The sequence below is a fragment of the Pogona vitticeps genome, chromosome 5 (genome assembly GCF_051106095.1).
Source record: "Pogona vitticeps strain Pit_001003342236 chromosome 5, PviZW2.1, whole genome shotgun sequence".
NCBI classification, from domain to species: domain Eukaryota; kingdom Metazoa; phylum Chordata; class Lepidosauria; order Squamata; family Agamidae; genus Pogona; species Pogona vitticeps.
The window spans coordinates 83,280,277-83,299,656 of record NC_135787.1 but is presented as its reverse complement, the minus strand read 5'-3'; the positions used below and the strand labels follow the sequence as shown (position 1 = coordinate 83,299,656).

The 19,380-nt window shown below is 39.7% G+C and overlaps 1 protein-coding gene across 1 annotated transcript in view; it reads left to right on the top strand.

The window, feature by feature from the left end:
• SMIM20 (small integral membrane protein 20) overlaps positions 1 to 15,018 on the top strand; it is a 40,054-nt gene extending 25,036 nt beyond the window's left edge. The window contains exon 3 of the mRNA XM_073001112.2: positions 14,127 to 15,018. Within this exon, the coding sequence (XP_072857213.2) occupies positions 14,127 to 14,170 (44 nt within the window). The 3' untranslated portion in view covers positions 14,171 to 15,018. The remainder of the gene's footprint in view (positions 1 to 14,126) is intronic.
• Positions 15,019 to 19,380: the final 4,362 nt, after the last annotated feature.

The window sequence follows — 19,380 nt, the reverse complement described above, 5'->3', positions numbered from 1 at the left end:
CGGCTGCTGGCAGAGTCGATGAAATCGCTAGCCGCCAAACTCCCCTCCAGCCTTGAAAGCTCACAGGTACCTCAGCTACTGGCAGTGAGATCACCTGCCCCTCAATCCCTGCCACCTTCAAGCTCTCATTTGGGATTATATACTTCCTAGGAATAATGTCTGGATGGCACAGGGTCACCTGAGAACAAGTATCCCTTAGCCCCCTATACTGATGGTCAAGTATTCCTACGTCCACCCCTGCTGTCTCAAACAATTGCGAATCTGTCCTCACTAGTAAGCAGCGCTTGACCTCCACAAGAGGACCATTTTCCCCAGCCTGATCAGCAGATGTAACTGGTCCAGAGTGAGTAACCATGGCAACAGGCTCCCTCAATGGCAAGGAGCTTTGCTATGTCTGGACACAGAACACAGCTTTTGGCTTGGTTCCACTCAAATCATGAGGCAAATTTCCCTTTAGCTGCTTTAATTTCTCACACTCTGAGATTAGATGGCCCTTTCCTTGACAGAAATAACATTTTCTGCTGTACTTGGAGTCTTTCTCATCTGGTTTTGGTTTTCCCTCCAAAATCTGAGGTCTTGGTGGTTTCATGTCTGAGGGCTTCCCTTCAACATGGGCCCCTCCCCCTTGCTGGTTTTTCCCTGGTCCCTGAGAGTACCTGCTGTAGGTTTCTTTGGGCTTACCCACAGTTCTCCCCTCAGCACCCAAGGGCTTCCTTATTTGGGAAATAAAATCTGCGATCTCTGCCGCTTCTGCCACCGATTTAGGTTTCCTCTCCCTCACATGGAACTTTAGTTCCCCATGCAGGACTGAATAAAATTGTTCCAGCGCTATCAGGTCTTTGAGCTGCTGGAAGGTCTCTGTCCCCTCCTGAGACAGCCATTTCTCTAGCAACCTCACCAGTTGGGCCCCCACTTGGGTAAAAGTCTGCTCTGGTTTTTTTGTGAGTGACCTGAATCTTTGCCTCAGCTGTTCCGCATTTATCCCATGTCGGGCAAACACCAGTTTTTTAAACTCAGCGAAGTCTTTCAGCAGTTCCACTGGCATCTCTGCATAGACTTCTGCCAGGCTGCCACTGATCAACGATCGCATAATGGTCATCTTCTCAGTTTCCCTTACTGAGAAGTCTACAAACGCTCTTTCCACAAGGGAAAAGAACACCTCAGGGCAATCTCCCTTGTGGTACACAGGGAATTTCTTCAAGTCAGTTTTAGACAATTGGCCCACCTCAGAATCTCTATTGTTATTATTGTTCTGATTCATCAGTTCCAATTTTCTTAACTCAAACGCCATTCTCTCTCTCTCCAATCTTTCTTCTCTTTCCATTCTCTCTCTCTCTATTTCAAATTGTCTCTGTTTCTCCCTTTCCCTTTCCTGTTTCTCTTCCTTTTCCATTTCAAACGCCATTCTTTCTCTCTCTAATCTTTCCTCCATTTCCCTCACCCTCAGTTCATGCTGTTGGGCTATGAGCATTTTTCTGAGTTCTGAGGTCAGTTCTCCTGTGCTCTCATCCTGCACTGAGCCAAATTCCTCCTCAGAACCTTGGTCTCCCTGTGGTTCTCTCACTTCCCCCATTTCTGCCATCTGGCTTCGAGTCAAGGGCATAATCCCCCCAGAACAGGCTGCTTTCAAAAGTCAAGCCTCAGAATAAAAAGATGACTTTTTTTTTCTTTTGCCTCAGAAACAGCCTTCTATAGACTGCTGCTGTTCCTTCAGCACCAACTTGCAACTGTTGCCAGGCAGAATCCACCCCCTCTGCTAGGCCTCTCAGCAGACAGGCTAGATCACTGTTACTTCACACAGCTTTGCCTCAGCCCTTTCCCGCCAAAACAGGTTGCCTCAGAGCTCCCTAATCTAGTCCCCCCAATCCGAGTGTGCACGTTCTTCTACTAGCCTACCTCCCCGTGAGGTAAGCCTAGAAGATTACCTACGCGCCCTCAGATTGTCCCTGACTAGACCCCCCTTGCTCTGGGCACACTTGCCAAGGCTTTGCTGGACCACTGGACAACTGGACTAGTCGTATCCCACACGCTGGACACCAATCAATGTGACAACCCCAGACCTACTGGAGTATGCCACCCTGTACTTATGCTGCCACCAACCATTCCCTGTAAGGAGTCACACAGACCAGGAATGGATTTTAATAAATAAAAGAACAAGGTTTATTGAAATAACAAACAGGGTAAATAACAGAATCAGGTAAATTGGAAACTGTAACGTGGCATAGCCCCAAACATACACATATAACAGATTGGTTCCCCCAGAACCCTTTAAGGTAACGCACAGACCCTGAACCTATCAGTTCTGGCTACCTAGAAAGAAACCTGAACCTATCAGGTATGTACTAACTGACACACAGTTGTACTCAGTCTGACACACAGACTCCAACTCCTAACTCTCCACACAAGCTCCAAATATATATACAGTACAGCTCCTCCCCCCTGATGTCCCGCCTTCCACTCCCCATAGGATGGAACTTTCCCTCCAAACCCATGACAGACAGGTACCATCATGAGAAGAGATTTTAAGCGGCACATAGAGATATAGTTCTGCAGGAGAATGTAGAGTAGTTCCATGCTGAAGAATATGGCAATTCCCTTCTCCTAATTTCAACCGAATGAGAACACATCTTGGGGTGGGAGGGAACTGTGGCTCCTTAAGAGGCCGGGTACTTTTGCTTTCAGTTTTATTTTTGCTGGAGAAATCAAAAGAAAGGCATTCAAAATATGAGCTTCATGACCCCACAGGCACACAGGTAATAAAGCAACCCAAGTCTAAGGGTATAAATCAGTGATTCCCAATCCCAATAAATTGCAAGGCTATAGTTCAGTCATGCTGACTGGTAAAAATTTTGACTAACTGGTGAGACATTCTAAAAAGTTTCAAGCCCTGGTCATTTTAAAAAATTTTACATATTTATAATCCACGCTTTACAATAACTCCTTAGGACTGCTTGGGAATGAGCACCTCATTTCGTTGCACCCACTTGTGAGTGCAATGACAAATAAATTTCTCATGTCTTATGTCTTACAATGGAAAAAGCAATGCATATCTCCCTCAACATGGAGATTAATGTTTCAATCACTGTGTTTCAGTTATTGTACTATTGTTGTGAGGTGGTTTAGTAAATTACTGAAAAATAATTAATATTTTTCCTTTTAAGGTTGACAAAAAACACTTCACAATGCATTATTTATTGCCTAAAACATTTCCTTCTATGTTGAGCATTTAAGGCCATTTTTGGCCCCAAAGGCCCTTAAAGTGGCTGACAATGAATTCATTAAAATGTTACAAAAGATTCCTCACTAATACAAAATACATAAACAGCACATCACCTTGAAGTAAACCATGCTAATGAAAATCATGAAAGCTATTATGAGTCGTAGTGATGTTTCCAGTTTTCCTTCACCAAAGCAGTTGTCCGTAATCAGCTTATATATATACAGTGATGCCCCGCATAGCGACGATAATCCGTTCCGGAAAAATCGTCGCTATGTGGATTCGTTACTATGCAGAACAAAAAAGCCCATAGGAATGCATTAAAACACATTTAATGTGTTCCTATGGGCAAAAAACTCACCGTTATGCGGAAATCCTCCATACGGCCGCCATTTTCACTGCCCGGTAAGCGAGGAATGGGTGTGAAAATACTGCGGGCAGCCATTTTTTTACCCAGCAGCCATTTTGGAACCACTGATCAGCTGTTCTAAAAACATCGCTATGCGATAATTGGTAAGCGAAACAGCTTACCGATCATCGCAAAGCGATGTTTTACCATTTAAAACATCGCAATGCGATTGCAAAAATGATTGCAAAAAACCATCGCTATGCAGATTCGTCGTTAAACGGGGCGCCCGTTATGCGGGGCACCACTGTATGCAGTTTGATATTTATTTGTCTTATATTTTAGATGATACCATAAATAATCAGAATAAGAAATATGGTAGATCCTGCAGTTAAAGAACAGCACTTTTCATTTCAACATAGTGTTCCAAACGGAAATATAAGAACTAGAGTTCATGGTCCAAATATCTTTACCAGCTGTGGAAAATCTGGATTTGGCCTTTTATCTGATGACAGTCCACATTTTTCTGCCTTTACTAGAATTCCACATAACTATATTTTGGAGAAGGTTCAGCTTTGATTTGAATCCACACTGTGTTTCATGGATAAAAGTCCATATTTTAACAAGCATTTGGCCATTTAAAATGCGGATGCTTTCCAAACCAGCTTTCCAAAAGCTCAGGAGAAAAGACCTTGGAGACTGAATGTTGAAAAATATCCCCAACAGCATAAATAAATATTTTCAAAGTACTGTATAGTTTTTAAACTTAGTAACTAATAGTTCAACACACTTTTCATCCACCTAAAATATATGAGTGACCCTATGCAGTCCTCACAGGAACATTCACTAATTTGGAAATCATTTCCATTTCTATTTTTTCCTGAGCTGATTTAGAGTATTATAAATAACAGAAAGGAGTTGCCTATTTTTATGAGTTGTTTTTTGCCTTCCTTCCAGCTTGGATCACATTATCATGACTAATTGGGAGGCTGCCATCTTTAAAAACTGGGGGAGGGGGAAGGGGAGATCCCATATGAAACAGGTATGCAGCCTGGATATCTGTTTGCAATTTAAAAGAAAAGCTCATGACATTTACTATGTTTATAGCCTTCAAGCATCTTGGGGCAGCACACAATGGGGATTTCCCTAATTTTATCCTTGCAACAACCTAACAAGGGAAATTCAGCTGAGGGACAATGAAGTAGAAATGGCTTTCTGGTCTCAGTTGGACTTTGTATCTACTACACCAGTGGTCCCCAACCTTGGGCCTCCAGATGTTCTTGGACTACAACTCCCAGAAGCCTACATCACCACCTCTTCTGGCCAGGATTTCTGGGAGTTGAAGTCCAAGAACATCTGGAGGCCCAAGGTTGAGGACCACTGTACTACACCACATCGCCTACACAGACTTATTTGGTGTGGGCTGGTATGGTCTAAATAAGGTCAGTTGGGGTTGGGTAGAGGTCTGGTATGCAGACCTTGTATCCAAATGTCTCCTCCCACTTCCAGGAGGTAAATTTCATTTTAAAAAAAATTCTATAAGTGATGCAGCTCATCAGTGCTGTCCTAGTTCAGGTTTTTTTTTTTTTTAACTTTGCTTCTGCTGCCCTTCTAAGAAGTAGGAGACCAGGGTTCAAATTCCTGTTTGGTCATGGAAACTTGCTGGGGAGAGGCAGTGGTAAACCCACTTGTGGCATTCGCCCCTCGTGCCCCTGCCTGACTCTCCAAACACAGAGCACACGAAGGCAAACTAATACTCCTTTTCACCCGCTGCCACCAGTTGATCATTAAATCAACTTTAATTATGGAAGGATGAAGATGAAGGTCCAAACTTCACTGTCTTTTAAATAAAATTTGTTTATTGATTACAGATGTTTGATTATTAACCATAGGTAACTTCTACAGGTTTATTTATCATCAGTCTCAACCTTCTATTTGTTATAACAATTCTTATTCACTCTTCACTCTAATCGCACCTCAGATCTCCCTGATACCACACTCTATCTCTCCACTCTCCTCTCTCTCTCTCTGACTGACTCCCTGACTGACTCCGCCTCTTTATTACATATCTCTCGGTTCCACCTCTTGGCAACATTAGCCTGCAACATGAATATGCATGACTACTTAACATAATAAGGGTGAATGCTACACCACTCTTTTGACATTTTATCCTTGGAAACTCTGTTAGGATCTCCTTAAGTCAGAAGTGACTTGACAGAACATAACAGCACTCAGGATATCACTGTAACATGGCTTTGGGGATTTGTCTTATGACAAATGTAGGTTCCTTGCATGTAATATCCACTCTTCCCCCACCCCCGCCCCATAATATTAGGCATTTAGCCAATGGGGAAGGAATTTTCAGACTTCTGGCTTCAGCAGAATATTCTCTCTTTCAGTCCCCAGAAACACCTACCATCAAAAAGCCTGAAAACTGAACCTTTGTCCATCATTTTGTTTCTTTGTTCCCTTTCTGTAACTGAAGGTCAAGAGCACAGCTTGGAAAGTTACTTTTCAGAGGAATGCATATAATGACATGCTGGAACTGTCCATAATTGAGCAGTAGCAGGATCTTGCTACCAGATGGCTTCAGCATGACATGATACTTCTTAAAGCAACTTTCCGAGCTCTGGTCAAGAGGTTATTTACACTATGGCTTGCAAATCCAGATGTTTCACACTTAGCTGATTGCCAATGACAGGGGCTGGTATTTTACAATTCTGCAGACTTTTGTGGCTGAAAGAGTCCTGAGCATGTGTAGTCCATAATAGCTGAATAAAGCAGATATCAGAGTCAAACTACTCATGCCTTTAAGCATTTTTTAAAAAAAATGAAAGCATGAGCTTAACACTACCACTTTTATCTTGAAGGTAAAGCAGCCAAAACAGCATGAAATATGCCCTCAGATCAACCTTTATCATGTGGAAAGAAAATAAGGGCTGAAATTGTTTCACTGTTAGGCAAAATGTGCAACTTTTGGAAGAGAATTGCCTCAAGTTAAGAAATCTCCACAGACATTATCTGTTGTATGCCAAGTCACACAACTCTATGTCTATGGAGATTTCTTACCTTGAAGAAATTTGCCTCCAAAAGTTACATTTTTTTTTTTTGCGTAACCATTCAACAGGATTTCAACCAATATATAAAGATCAAAGTAACCTCATTGGTTATGCCTTTGGGTTTACAGATCTAGAGTATTAGATTTTAATACATAAGATGGATCATCCTCAACTTGTACACTGTTTAGAACTGACAAAATAATTTCAGCTGCCGGTACCATTTTGTGTTTGCTGCATGGGAAGGAGTGGCTGAAGATATATGCTTTTCGGTGAGTGAATTCGCATTCTTCCAGCAACAAATACCAATGGCCACCTCTTTTGGTTCATTTATACCTATTTGTTCCATCTCCTGTTGCTCTTTCAACTTCTTAAGCTACTTTGATTTCTATTCAGCACCTTTAAAAGGCTATTCATTTGTTTCTGTGTTTCTAAAAAAAACCCCTCCCCTCACTTTCTTTGTCTCTGGAGCCTTTGAGTTCGTTCATTCATCTGTGATTTGCTGTTTTTAGCATTTAACTTTCTACCCAGCAGTTTCCAATCTCAACTAATTATTCTTGCTTACTTTGCGCCATGCTCGTTTTATTTGTTGTTTGCTTGTTTGTTTCCCCACCTTTCTCCTTAAAAATGACCCAAGGCAGCTTACATCATTAAAAGCTAAAACCAACAGGTATATAAATATTTTAAAAGAATCAAATGAATACCACACTGTAAAGGGTAAATATCAACACTAAAAACACATTCAATAGCAACAAAGCAACAGTCCATTAAAAAAAACCCTCCAGTTAAGAACCTGGCTGCAGTGTTTAGGTCTTGCTAAAGTTTCATTTACCTTCCCACCGAGGTGGTACCTATTTTTCAATGGAAACTGTCTTCGGACAAGCGCTGGCTCTACGGCTTGAAAACGGGATGAGCACCGTCCCCTAGAGTCGAACACGACTGGACAAATTGTCAAGGGGAACCTTTACCTTTACCTTTAAAGTTTCATTTGCTTCTGTGCTGCTGAAGGAGCAAATAAGCTGTCAATGTATAAATAATAATATGTTAAAATTGCTCAATCTTTTAGAATGTTTGTGTCAAATATATTTGTGTCAAATATCTATGCCTTCTAAATTGGAATGTCCTGGGTCAAAATCCTGGTTGCCTTCCTCTCGCTATGGATAGGGCTACTCAGCAGATGCTGCTGGTGGGGAAGTGCAGTCAAACATGTAACAACAAACAATGATCCCTCCCACCCTTCTTAGCCCTACAGTAGGAGCTAGGAAAAAGTGGTAGAGGAGGTATTGAAAGTTCCTAGCAAATGGCCATTAAAAGCATTTTGGTGTCTGCTATTGCACAAAATGGCCCTCCACCAAACCTTAATCAGCTCAACCTTGTAAAGCAGGAGAAGTGGGAGAGAGAAGGGGAAACCATGGAAATCCACAAGGCTTCTCCCTCCAGTCAGCTGAGGATGGGGAGAGGAGGTTCATGTCTTAACAATCATAACAGCCCTTCTTTTCCAAGTGTACTATATGTTCCGCTTCCTTTAGAGCATGTGTGTTAAGAGCCGGAGAAAGGATTCTTATAGACATCATACATTAAAACTTTGGAGAGAAGTCTCCGTACTCTCGTTCTCTGCAGCATGACATTTCTTAATTCCCTCCGTTCTCCTCTCTCATTTCTGTTACCTTGCAAGTACAAACAAGCTGAAGCATTCTGGAAATCACTTAATCTCATGGTAATATTTCTTGGAATTCCTTTTCAGCTTTTATATAAGTCATATGTTTGACACATTATGCCTTGGTTTATCAAAATCAATTTTAAAAAAACCCCTCTGATTTATGAATGTGGGATGTTGTACTTTTCTATTAAAAACACTAGGAAATGGCTCAATATTAAAATATTTTTTCATTTAATGGAAAATTAATTAAAAATCTATAATTACTTATTGGCTAGACAGACAGAAGTAGAGATAATAAAAGATTGTATGGTGAGATGGGCTCAGAATATTGGTTCAGAAATTTGTTTGGTAGAATGGGGAAAATTATGGAAGATTAATGTTAGGATCACAAAGTCAATAACATTTAGATAATAAAAGATTGTATGGTGAGATGGGCTCAGAATATTGGTTCAGAAATTTGTTTGGTAGAATGGGGAAAATTATGGAAGATTAATGTTAGGATCACAAAGTCAATAACATTTAAAGAAAACTTATATAAAATGTTTTATAGGTGGTACTTAACTCTTGATAAATTGTCTAAAATGTATAAAGTAACCAATATTTCTTGGAAATGTAATGAAGAAAGGGGATCTTTTTTCCATGTGTGGTGGACGTGTAAGAAAGTACAGTGGACCCTCTACTTAAGGAATTAATCCGTATTGGAATGGTGGCTGCAAGTCGAAAAGTCTGTAAGTCGAATCTCCATTGACCTACAATGCACTGAAAACCGATTAATCCCATAACCAGTGGTTTTTATTCTATTTTTATTCCATTTTGGTTTTTTTCTGGTCTGTAAGTCGATTCTCTGGCTGCAAGTTGAATCTAAATTTTGCAGCCAGAGAAGTCTGTAACTCGAAAAGTCTGTAAGTCGAGCCGTCTGTAAGTCGAGGGTCCACTGTAAGAAGTTATTGGGGTAGAGTACAAGCATTTATATCATAAACAACATTAGTTAATCTTGAGCTGAAACCAGAAACATTTCTACTGTCTATGATCCAACAAAATATGGAGAAACATAAGAAATTTGTAATGATTCATATCATTACGGTGGCTAGAATGATATATGCACAATTATGGAAGACAAACAAGATTCTTGATGAAAACCAACTAATAATGAAGGCGTTGAACTGTGCAGAAATGGATAAGATCTCAAGACTACTGAAAGCAAATGGACATTATGAGGACTATGAAGAAAGATGGTCAGAATTTTATAAATTCCTAAGTCAACATTATAAGTTAAATTGAACATCTGCCTTACATATCAGAAATTGAAAGATGAAAGTCTAAAGCTATATAATTGTATGACAAGATACAGAATTTTTGTTTGATACTGTTATAATCATACCTTTCTTTTATCTTTATTGTTGACACTTAATAATAATAATAAAAAAGAAATGGTTCAGTATTGATGTACAGTATCATGCCCACATTGCTAGCAGGAAAATGGATGCTAAGCTTTACATTTATGGTTGAATGTTGATAACAATAATGATTGCAGTCAAGATGGTCTAAGCCACCCTCTTGTGCTCATTACCGTTCAAAAAGTGACACCAATCAAGGGAAAATCCCAGAATATGAGTCTTTTTTTTTCATTGGTTAAGTACTTCTTACTCAAACACAAAGCAATAGTTAGGGCTGTTTTATAGAGTATGACACACTCCTGTTTGGCCAGGAAGAAGTTTATTAAAGTTCTCCTCCTGGGTCCTGATGGACAGGGTCAATTTTTTTAAAAAAAAGCAAAGTGTGCTTGAAGTGATCACCCTGCTTTGTCTCATATAGAAGATTATTTACATGCACCAATGGGAGCTGTTGGGAGGCAGAGCCAGAGAGACCAGAAGGAAGGGGTGAGTGAGTCAGAGAAGAAAAGTTTAGGGAGTCCAGTCAGTTAGAGTCAGAGAAGAGAGACTCTCTCAGTTTGAAGAGCATATTATTAGGAAAGCTTTAGGGATGATATGGCAGAAATTTCAAGCACAAACTTATGAAAAAATCCCAATATGGGTAGCACCAATAGAAGCATTTTCATTTAAAACCTTGAACCAGAAAGGAAGGTTAACCACATATGAAAATCTGTTAACAAATGAGTTGGAGATAAGGGACAAACAAGAGCTCGAAAAAATGGGTATAGCGGTGGACTGGTGGTCAATGGCAAAATTAGAATCAAGATATAAAAAAGACAGGGCTGTGGGTTTTTTTAAGGGCAAAGTTCAGGTAGACAGACTGTGGTTATATACGGATGAAGCAATAATTAAGAAAATGTATACCTATTTATTAGAATATGAACTAGAAGATGAAAGGGTGAAAGAAACAATGATAAAATGGGCAAAAAATTTTGGGTACAATGTAGATCTTGATAACTGGACAATGATGTGGAAAGAAAGCAATAAGATTTTGAAACCAGCAAATTTAAGAGAAAATGTACTCAAAATGTTCTACCGATGGCACTATACACCCATAAGATTAGTAAAAATGTCAGAGGGTAACAGTAACATATGTTGGAAATGTAGGAAAAAGGTTGGAACTTACTACCATATGTGGTGGACATGTGAAAAGGTCAAAATCTATTGGACACAGGTATGGGACTTAGCAAAAGAAATTATACAGCAGAGATTAGAGCTGAAACCTGAAATGGCATTATTGAATGTCATTTCAGGTGTAAATGACAATAAATTGAAGCATTGTCTTATGTATATACTCACAGCAGCTAGATTGCTCTGGGCCCAGAAATGGAAAACAGAAGAGGTTCCGACGATGGAAGAGCTGTTAAAGAAACTATGGGACATGGCAGAGTTGGACACTCTATCAGAAGCATTGCGGGAACAGCCAAGAGACTATGTAAAACAAAACTGGGGACTAATATATCTCTGGGCCCAGAAGAAGACTGAAGTTTAGGGTGAAATTTAGGATACATGTAGAAACTTATTAGTATATGCTGTAAACAGATGTAGGGAGAATAGAGGACTAATGAGGCTGGAATCTTTGACTCCAAGGGGGGGGCACTTCAGATAGAGGGGTTAATTTAGATTTGCTTTTTTTCTCTTTGCTATATGATTTCCTTCTTCTTTTTTTTTCTCTTTTCTTTTCGTCTCTTCGTTTTGGTTTTCTTTTTCTTTCTTTGGTATCTTGTGGTTTTTTGTATGTTAAAAAACTCAATAAAATTTATTTTAAAAAAAAAGAGAAGAGAGACTGAAGTAGAAGTTAGTCTGTGGTAGTTAGAGAGTGTGGCAGAGTTAGCAGTTAAAGGAGATAGATAAGATTGTGGAATTTATAGAGAGCTAAGAGAGTTAAGAGTGAAACCAGTTATTAATAATCTAATGAATACATTAAAGTCTGTGAAGAACCTGTTTAAGCAAAGTGTAGTCAATAAACCCGTGTTGTTCAACTTTATACTCAGCTGGGACCTCAATCTTTCTAATTAAAGGGTGCTGACAGAGGTCAACTGGTGGCAGCGTAAAAGAGAGAACGTGTCGTGGGCCTCAGGCTAGTGAAACAACCTGGGGACACGTGAGGGGTGTCCCACAGTGCTGCTGATATACCTCCCCATAGTGCTTAAAACACTTTCTGGGTGGTTTACAATTTAACTTTGCAGGCTGCCATGTTGCTCCAGTAGTGAGCTGTATAGTTTACCAACCTCAGAAGGAGGAAAGGCTGAGTCAACCTCAAGCCAGCTATCTGAGCGCATCAGGATCAAACTCAGGATATGCTGTACTCCTACAATTTAATCCATGCCACGAGGCTCCTCCAGATCAGATTGCCCCAGACCTGGAAGTGATTTCCCCTGGGAAGACTTGTGTCAGGAGATTGGTCTCATAAATCCTGAGAGAATGTTTACTGAAAGCACTCAGGTCTAGGAGAAACACAACTACACTGTGTTTTTTAAATGCAGAAATACAAAAATATGCCTTACAAAATTGTACACGAATTCTTTGGAGATATATGGCAAAATGTCCTTTTTCTGGAGGAATGTCACTCCATTACTTTCTTTAAAGCAAACCCTTTTTTTTAGCTCTTCAAAGACAATCTGTCTTCTGACTGTTTCTGTGATTTTTTAAATTTCCCTCCAAACATCTCCTTTCTAGGCCCACAGAGCTATGATGATGTATCTACTTTGGAACCCTCTTGCTGGTTTTATGCATGCTGAGTTTATAACAAAGTGGTTGTTTTTCCTTTTTGAAAAACCTTTTCTGAAGCTCAGTATTTCAGCCCCTAACACCTGGATTCATTTCAAATAATAATAATTTTAAAATGCAGGTGGAGCCAGCTATTCTTTTTCAAGAGAAGGGAGATTAGTCTTTTTCAGTTATTTGATCTGTTCTAAATCCAGAGATGTTTAAGGTTGCTTGTTTCTGCATGGGGGAGGGTAAAACAGTTTTTAAAAATCAGAACTTGAAAAACCTTTGCCCAAACTTTTCCAACCTCAGCACACAGCAAGAGCAGATTGCTACATCTGGGCCAAATTTGATGCTGATTTGAAGTCCAGTTTCAATGTTATTTTTTTGTTTGTTTGTTTGTTTCAGCTGCCCATATTTTTAGAATTGCCTTGTAGAATGCTGGTTTGCTCTGCTGCATGATAACATCACTGCAGTCTCATGCACTCAAACATGTTCTCATATTTTAACAAAAGACCCAAATGAAGAAGACCAAGGTTTATCATAATGTTTGCTTTCATGCTGCCTCAAAGAGTAGCACATTGCAAGCCAATCCAGCAATGAAAGGGTGCTGGAAATAAACAATGCTGTTGTTGCTGTTGCTGTTGTTGTTGCTAACTGCTCATTTACAAATATAAAGTCAGAACAAATTAGAAGGAAGTAGCTGTGCATACTAGCCCCTGGGCAATATTAGAGCAAGTCCCCTACAAATATTTTAGCAATATCAATATTTTCCAGTACCCGTTATATAATCAAACTTATTTTTTGCTTCAACTCATGTCTACACTGCACACATGACTTCTGTCAGCCATACTCAGGCAGGTGAGATGTGACCTAAATTCCAGCAGTTTAAACCATTAGGCATCAAATAGTCAATACTCTAATAATTCATCATCAAATGGCAGGTTAATCATTAAAGGGACATGTTAAAGCTGATCTATTGTACATAATCTTGAGAGTCCCCTGGACTGCAAGGAGAACAAATTATCCATTTTGTAGGAAATCAACCCTGAGTGCTCACTGGAAGGACAGATCCTGAAGCTGAGGCTCCAATACTTTGCTCACCTCATGAGAAGAGAAGACTCCCTGTAAAAGACCCTGTTGTTGGGAAAGTGTGAAGCTAAGAGAAGGGGACAACAGAGGATGAGATGGTTGGACAGTGTCATCAAAGCTTACCAACCTGAATTTGACCCAGCTCCAGTAGGCAGTGGAAGACAGGAGAGCCTGGCATGCTCATGGGGTCACGAAGAGTTGGACATGACGTAACAACTAAACAACAACAACTTCTACATAATCATTATATTTACAATGCTGTTGGTAATATTCTTTGTTTGAGCAGGTTGGAACAGTACAGTCTCCATAGATGAAATGCATCGAATCACAGGTGTACACATAAAATTAAGATCTTTACTATTATCAAATTTAGTATTCCTTCCTTTCAATATGTCCCTCCCATTTGGGGTCATGACTTCCAGTTAGAGAGATGGACATGAAGCAATGATATATGGCATATCCTTTGGCATATCAAAGAAACCTTCTCTTGTTATTGAGCCAATGCTACCTCACCTAAAACACCTAGAGTTAAGAAGTAGGTAGTAGGGTTTTTTAAAACTGGATCTTCATCTTTTCGTTTCTTATAATATATTCATTTTCCTTTATGTTTTAGATATATTCAAGGGTAAGAATGAAGAAAGTGGAAGAACGAAGTAACACTTTCATGGATTTGTTGAAAAACATTGACGGGAGCAGTTCTCAAAGGACCCTTCTTGTTTTCAACAAGTTTTTTTCTGGACACTTAAGGGGAGTATGATTCTCACTCAGAGAGCACAGAGGTGGTGAAATCTGAAACTCAAGATTTGCCAGCACTATGAGCTGAGCATTTCGCTTCAAATATTTATGTACATGCTCAGAAGATGTGAACTTTGGGAACAGAAACAATAGCCATGAGACCCAAAGAGGACTGCTGGAGACAGCTGAAAGTATAAACTGCCAGAAATGTTAGCTTATTGAGCTTGTGGGGGATGGGTGGGAAGAGGGGTTATAACTAGAAATCAGATCTGCAGAGCAACAAGAAACTGACAGTCAGGCCATGTATTCTCTAGGTCCCTTAGTTGGTCTTGGTTAACATGACAGAGCTACATTCTCTTGGGATGAAACCACAAATTAAAGCAGACCCACCCCTGCCCCCAAATGGCAAGAGTACTGTGTTGGTTTCCTTATTTACACTTAAGCAAAATGGGGCAGATGCTATTAGTTCATTTAGCCTAGGTGTCCTTAATGAAACTGAACAAAGACCAATTTAGGATGGTTCTTAGTTTTCTATCTTTCCACTTTCCTACACAATAGATAATAACAGAGTAGCTGCAATAGAATGCTGTTGCCTCTGCTGTTAGGAGGCTGTGGTATCCACACTGGGGGATACACTGGAAACCATTTCATTTTGGCAACTATGAAGTCTGAACAGGAATGTTCGTTGTCCTTTTCCAAATTAAAACAGAAACAATTAACTGAGAGCTCTGGAGTTTACCATAAATAAAAACAAAGTCTTCAACTGGAAAGTTGTGTTATATATCCCATATGACTTATATTGGTATGACTGCAGTTTGCAAAATATTGTACAGAACAGTTGGCACCAGCTTTACAACAAAACCTTTCAGTTTTACTGTTTCATGAAAACACTTGTTCTTATAATGCTCTTGGGCACACATATACATCCTGACAAATTTTTAACACATGCCTGCACTGTCCTTTCAATATAGTTCCTTGAACTGAGTGAGAGGAAGAAGGAAGTTGGATTATTAGACTAGGACTCAGTTATGCATCCATCTGATAAATGCTATGCCACCTCCAATATTAATAATTTTGCTTTAAATGAATGTCAGCATAGTCATAACATTTTGAACTGGAAAAATAAAAACATACAATGTTAGCAGGTAATGCAAACTGGAGACCCTTCTTTATACAGAAACTTTAAAGCAGAACCAACAGAGAAAAATAAAGAGAAGTGAAGACCACATCAATTGTGTGTGTTTACAACCAGGGACATCTACAAATGATTTCCTGTCTTCTGCTGGGGCTCCAAAGTTAAGATGGTTGTTTCAATGCTGTGCTATGCATAGCAATGCTGAAAGCGTACCATAACTGGCAGCTTGACTATTTGTTTCTAATATTTGCTGCAAGTAAGAACATAGCCCTTCCTTCTCCACACCAGGCTATGATATGGTGTTTGTGATCAGCTCACACATTTGTTTTCATTCATATCGGTTCCTGCTGCTTTATGCCATCAACTTCAGGTGTTCAGGGTCCATACAGAGACTGCTGCTCCATATCTTCTATAAGAAATTTGCTCTAAAATTCAAATCCTTCTCTTCTGAAGAACTGAGGTTGTTCATGGACTTGACAAAGAAGCATAGTTAGGATGAGTGCATGAAATTCAAGACTAGGCCTGTCCTAGCTAGTCATTTTAAAAGGTAAAACTTCTGTACACCATTGTTATCATGAGTTCTCAGTATTTTTAGTGGGAGGTACATTAAATGTCACATATTAAAGGAGAATGGCAAAATGGCTACCTCATGGTGGCATTCCCAAGCCATCACCAGCACGCACACCCTGTCACCAGAGACATGGAATGGAAGGTTGCTACAAAAAGGGGCTGGTGCATGAAAGAGGCCAGCCAAAAGAACAGGCAGTGAAAGAAACGGTAGCACTCATAGCAATACCTCCCATCACAGCAATTACTCCATCAGAAAAAGTGGAGATGGACCTTTGCCAACTATCTGTCTATATGGAACTGAAATGTCTTCAAAAACTGGTATTAAGGAACTTCTTCACTCCAGGCAGCTGCATTCACTAAATGAAATATTTGGGAGGTCTTGGAGCACGGGCAAATTGCCAGAGGACCGGAAAAGAGCTGATGTGGTCCCAATCTTCAAAAAGGGGGAAAAGTGGATCCAGAAAACTACAGACCAAACAGTTTGACATCAAGACCTAAGAAAATCCTGGAAAAAATAATCAAGCAGCAGATTTGAAAGCACCTAGAAAACAACAAGGTGATTACTAGAAGCCAGCATGGGTTTGTTAAGAACAGGTCATGCCAAACAAATCTTATTGTCTTCTTTGATAAACTGACCAAATTAATGGGCAAAGGAAACACTGTGGATATAGTATACTTAGACTTCAGGAAGGCATTTTATAAGGTAGATCACAACCTACTTCTGCGTAAGATAGAACAAAGTGGGACAGACAGTGCAACTACCAGATGGATTTGCAGCTGGCTGACGAACCGCACTCAACGTGTGGTTCTCAATGGAACCACATTTACGTGGAGGGAAGTGTGCAGGGGGTCCCTCAAGGTTCTGTCTTGGGCCCAGCGCTCTTCAACATCTTCATAAATGACCTGGATGAGGGGATTGAAGGAGTACTCATCAAATTTGCTGATGACACAAAGCTGAGGGGAATTGCTAATAATTTCAAAGATAGACTCAACGTTCAAAAGGATCTAGACTGATTTGAACATTGGGCTCTATCCAATAAGATGCAGTTCAGTGGTGGGAAAAGTAAGGTCCTGTACTTACTGTAGGCAGGAGAAACCAGATGCACAGTAGTACTTGTGAGAGGGATTTTAGGTGTCCTGGTGGACAACCACCTAAGGATGAGTCAGCAGTGTGCTGCAGCTGCCAGGAAAGCCAACACAGTCCTAGGCTGCATCAACAGAGGGATAGCATCATTATCACGGGTAGTGATAGTACCACTCTATACCACGCTGGTCAGGCCACACTTGGAGTGCTGTGTCCAGTTCTGGTCACCACAATACAAAAAAAGACACTGAGGCCCTGGAAGGAATGCAGAGAAGATGATAAGGGGACTGGAGGCTAAATCCTATGAAGAACGAGTAAAAGAACTAGGTATGTTTAGCTTAGTGAAGAGAAGAGAAGACTGAGGGGAGACATGATAGCAGTCTTCCAATATCTGAAGGGTTGCCACAGGGAAGGGGGCATCAATTTATTCTCCATTGTGCCTGAGGATAGGACAAGAACCAATGGGTAGAAACTCATTAGAGGGAGACCCAATCTGGAAATAAGGAGGAATTTCCTGATGGTGAGAATCATTAAGCACTGGATCAGCCTGCCTCCCAATGTTGTGGCTGCCCCATTGCTGGAGGTTTTCAAGAAAAGATTGGACAGCCATTTATCCAGGATGGTATGAGGTCTGGGATGGTATGAGGTCTCCTGCCTTGGGCAGGGGGTTGGACTAGAGGACCGCCAAGGTTCCTTCCAACCCTACGATGATTCTGTGACTATAGTCATGAGGAGGTGAGTGATAAATCCACCACATCTAGCAATATGTTACTTGAGGCAGTTGTGTTACTGTGTCTCATGGTAGGACTGGCTTGGTCTTTGGCATCGTAAAGACTAACAAATTCATTATGACATACACTATTGTGGACCAGAGCTTAAGTGTTCAGTTCTGTTCTAAGAATCTTTGCATCTTAAAGGCTAACAAACTGATTATAGCATTAGTCTTTAATACATAAAAATATCAAAAATGGTAGCAAGGATGATTGTTGTCACAGGTATGCTTCACACACATCCTTAGATATTGGAAATAAGCAGATGTATGTGGTCAAGGTGCAGTAAACAAGGATTTCTAGGTCAAGCCATAACTGGAAAACTCTGTTGAACAACAATGTTATTTGGAATAATTGTAACGATGTATGAGTGATACAGGGCAATAGGTACAGGTGATGATGACAGTTTGTGCATGGTTATTTTCTCTCAAGCCTTGTGGGAAAAATATTTATATATTTCTTCATACAAATTATTTGAGAAGATGTGAATATTGAAATTTTTCCTTCCCATCTCTGCAATTTGCACTTCGTTTGTTAAACATGAATAATATTTTGGGACATTTTGGTACAAGAGCGGTTCAAATTTGATATGATTGTAGCAGTTGTGAGTCTGGGGTTTTTCTTTGATATTTTAGGTTGTTGATTTCATTCAGAAATCTGCTAAAATGAAAAAATAGGGTGGACATCAATTCCTAGTTGAATGTGAATATGTTGTGATTCTTCTGCATAGAGTAATATTATCCAGTTAAAAATTTTCACACAGATTTTAAAATGCTAAAGTAATATTCTCCCAACACCCTGCACAATCAGAAATTAGAAAAAAAGATATCCATAGTAAAATCTTCTATCATTCGGTTTCCTGCGTATACTATGGCTTCCTCTAAAGAACCTTGAAAATGGTATGTTTTTAAGGGTATTAAGGATTCTTAGTTTGAGTTTTTGCCTTTCCCATTCCCATTTTCCAACATTTCCTGGGAAAAGGTAGAGACTACTAAAACACATTTAAGTACTGTATGTGGAACTTAAATATATAGATCTTGGGTTTTGGATTCGACAGCAGTGAACATTTGAAAATTAATTTGTTAATACGTATTAAATGACAGAATCTACAAAAACAAACAATTTACTGTAGGCATCCTTCAGTCTCGAGAGACTATGGTAATGTGCTTTGTTTAATTCATTGAATTAATGTTACTGTTGATGAATGTGGCAATCTACCTTGTTGCCTCTGTTTATTTTGGCCATCACAAGAGATCACACCCTTTCCTTTTACGCTGCCACCAGGTATTTTCCTAATACCAATTATGTTCTACTTGTGTGCTGCCAACACTAAGGGTTATTGAACATAGGACAGAGACTGAATTAACAAAGATTCTTTTATTGATAAGTAAATCATAGAGGTAAATCAAGTAAGAACTGTATCAGGTCTTAACATGTATTGGATTATTTATGCAATCACCTTTATTTCAAACTACTATGCACTTTTAATCAATATTTCTCTTATAGTACGTGTGAATTCATTCCTGTTTGTTCAATATCGTTTATCTCAATTCCCGCTCCTAGCACTCTCAGC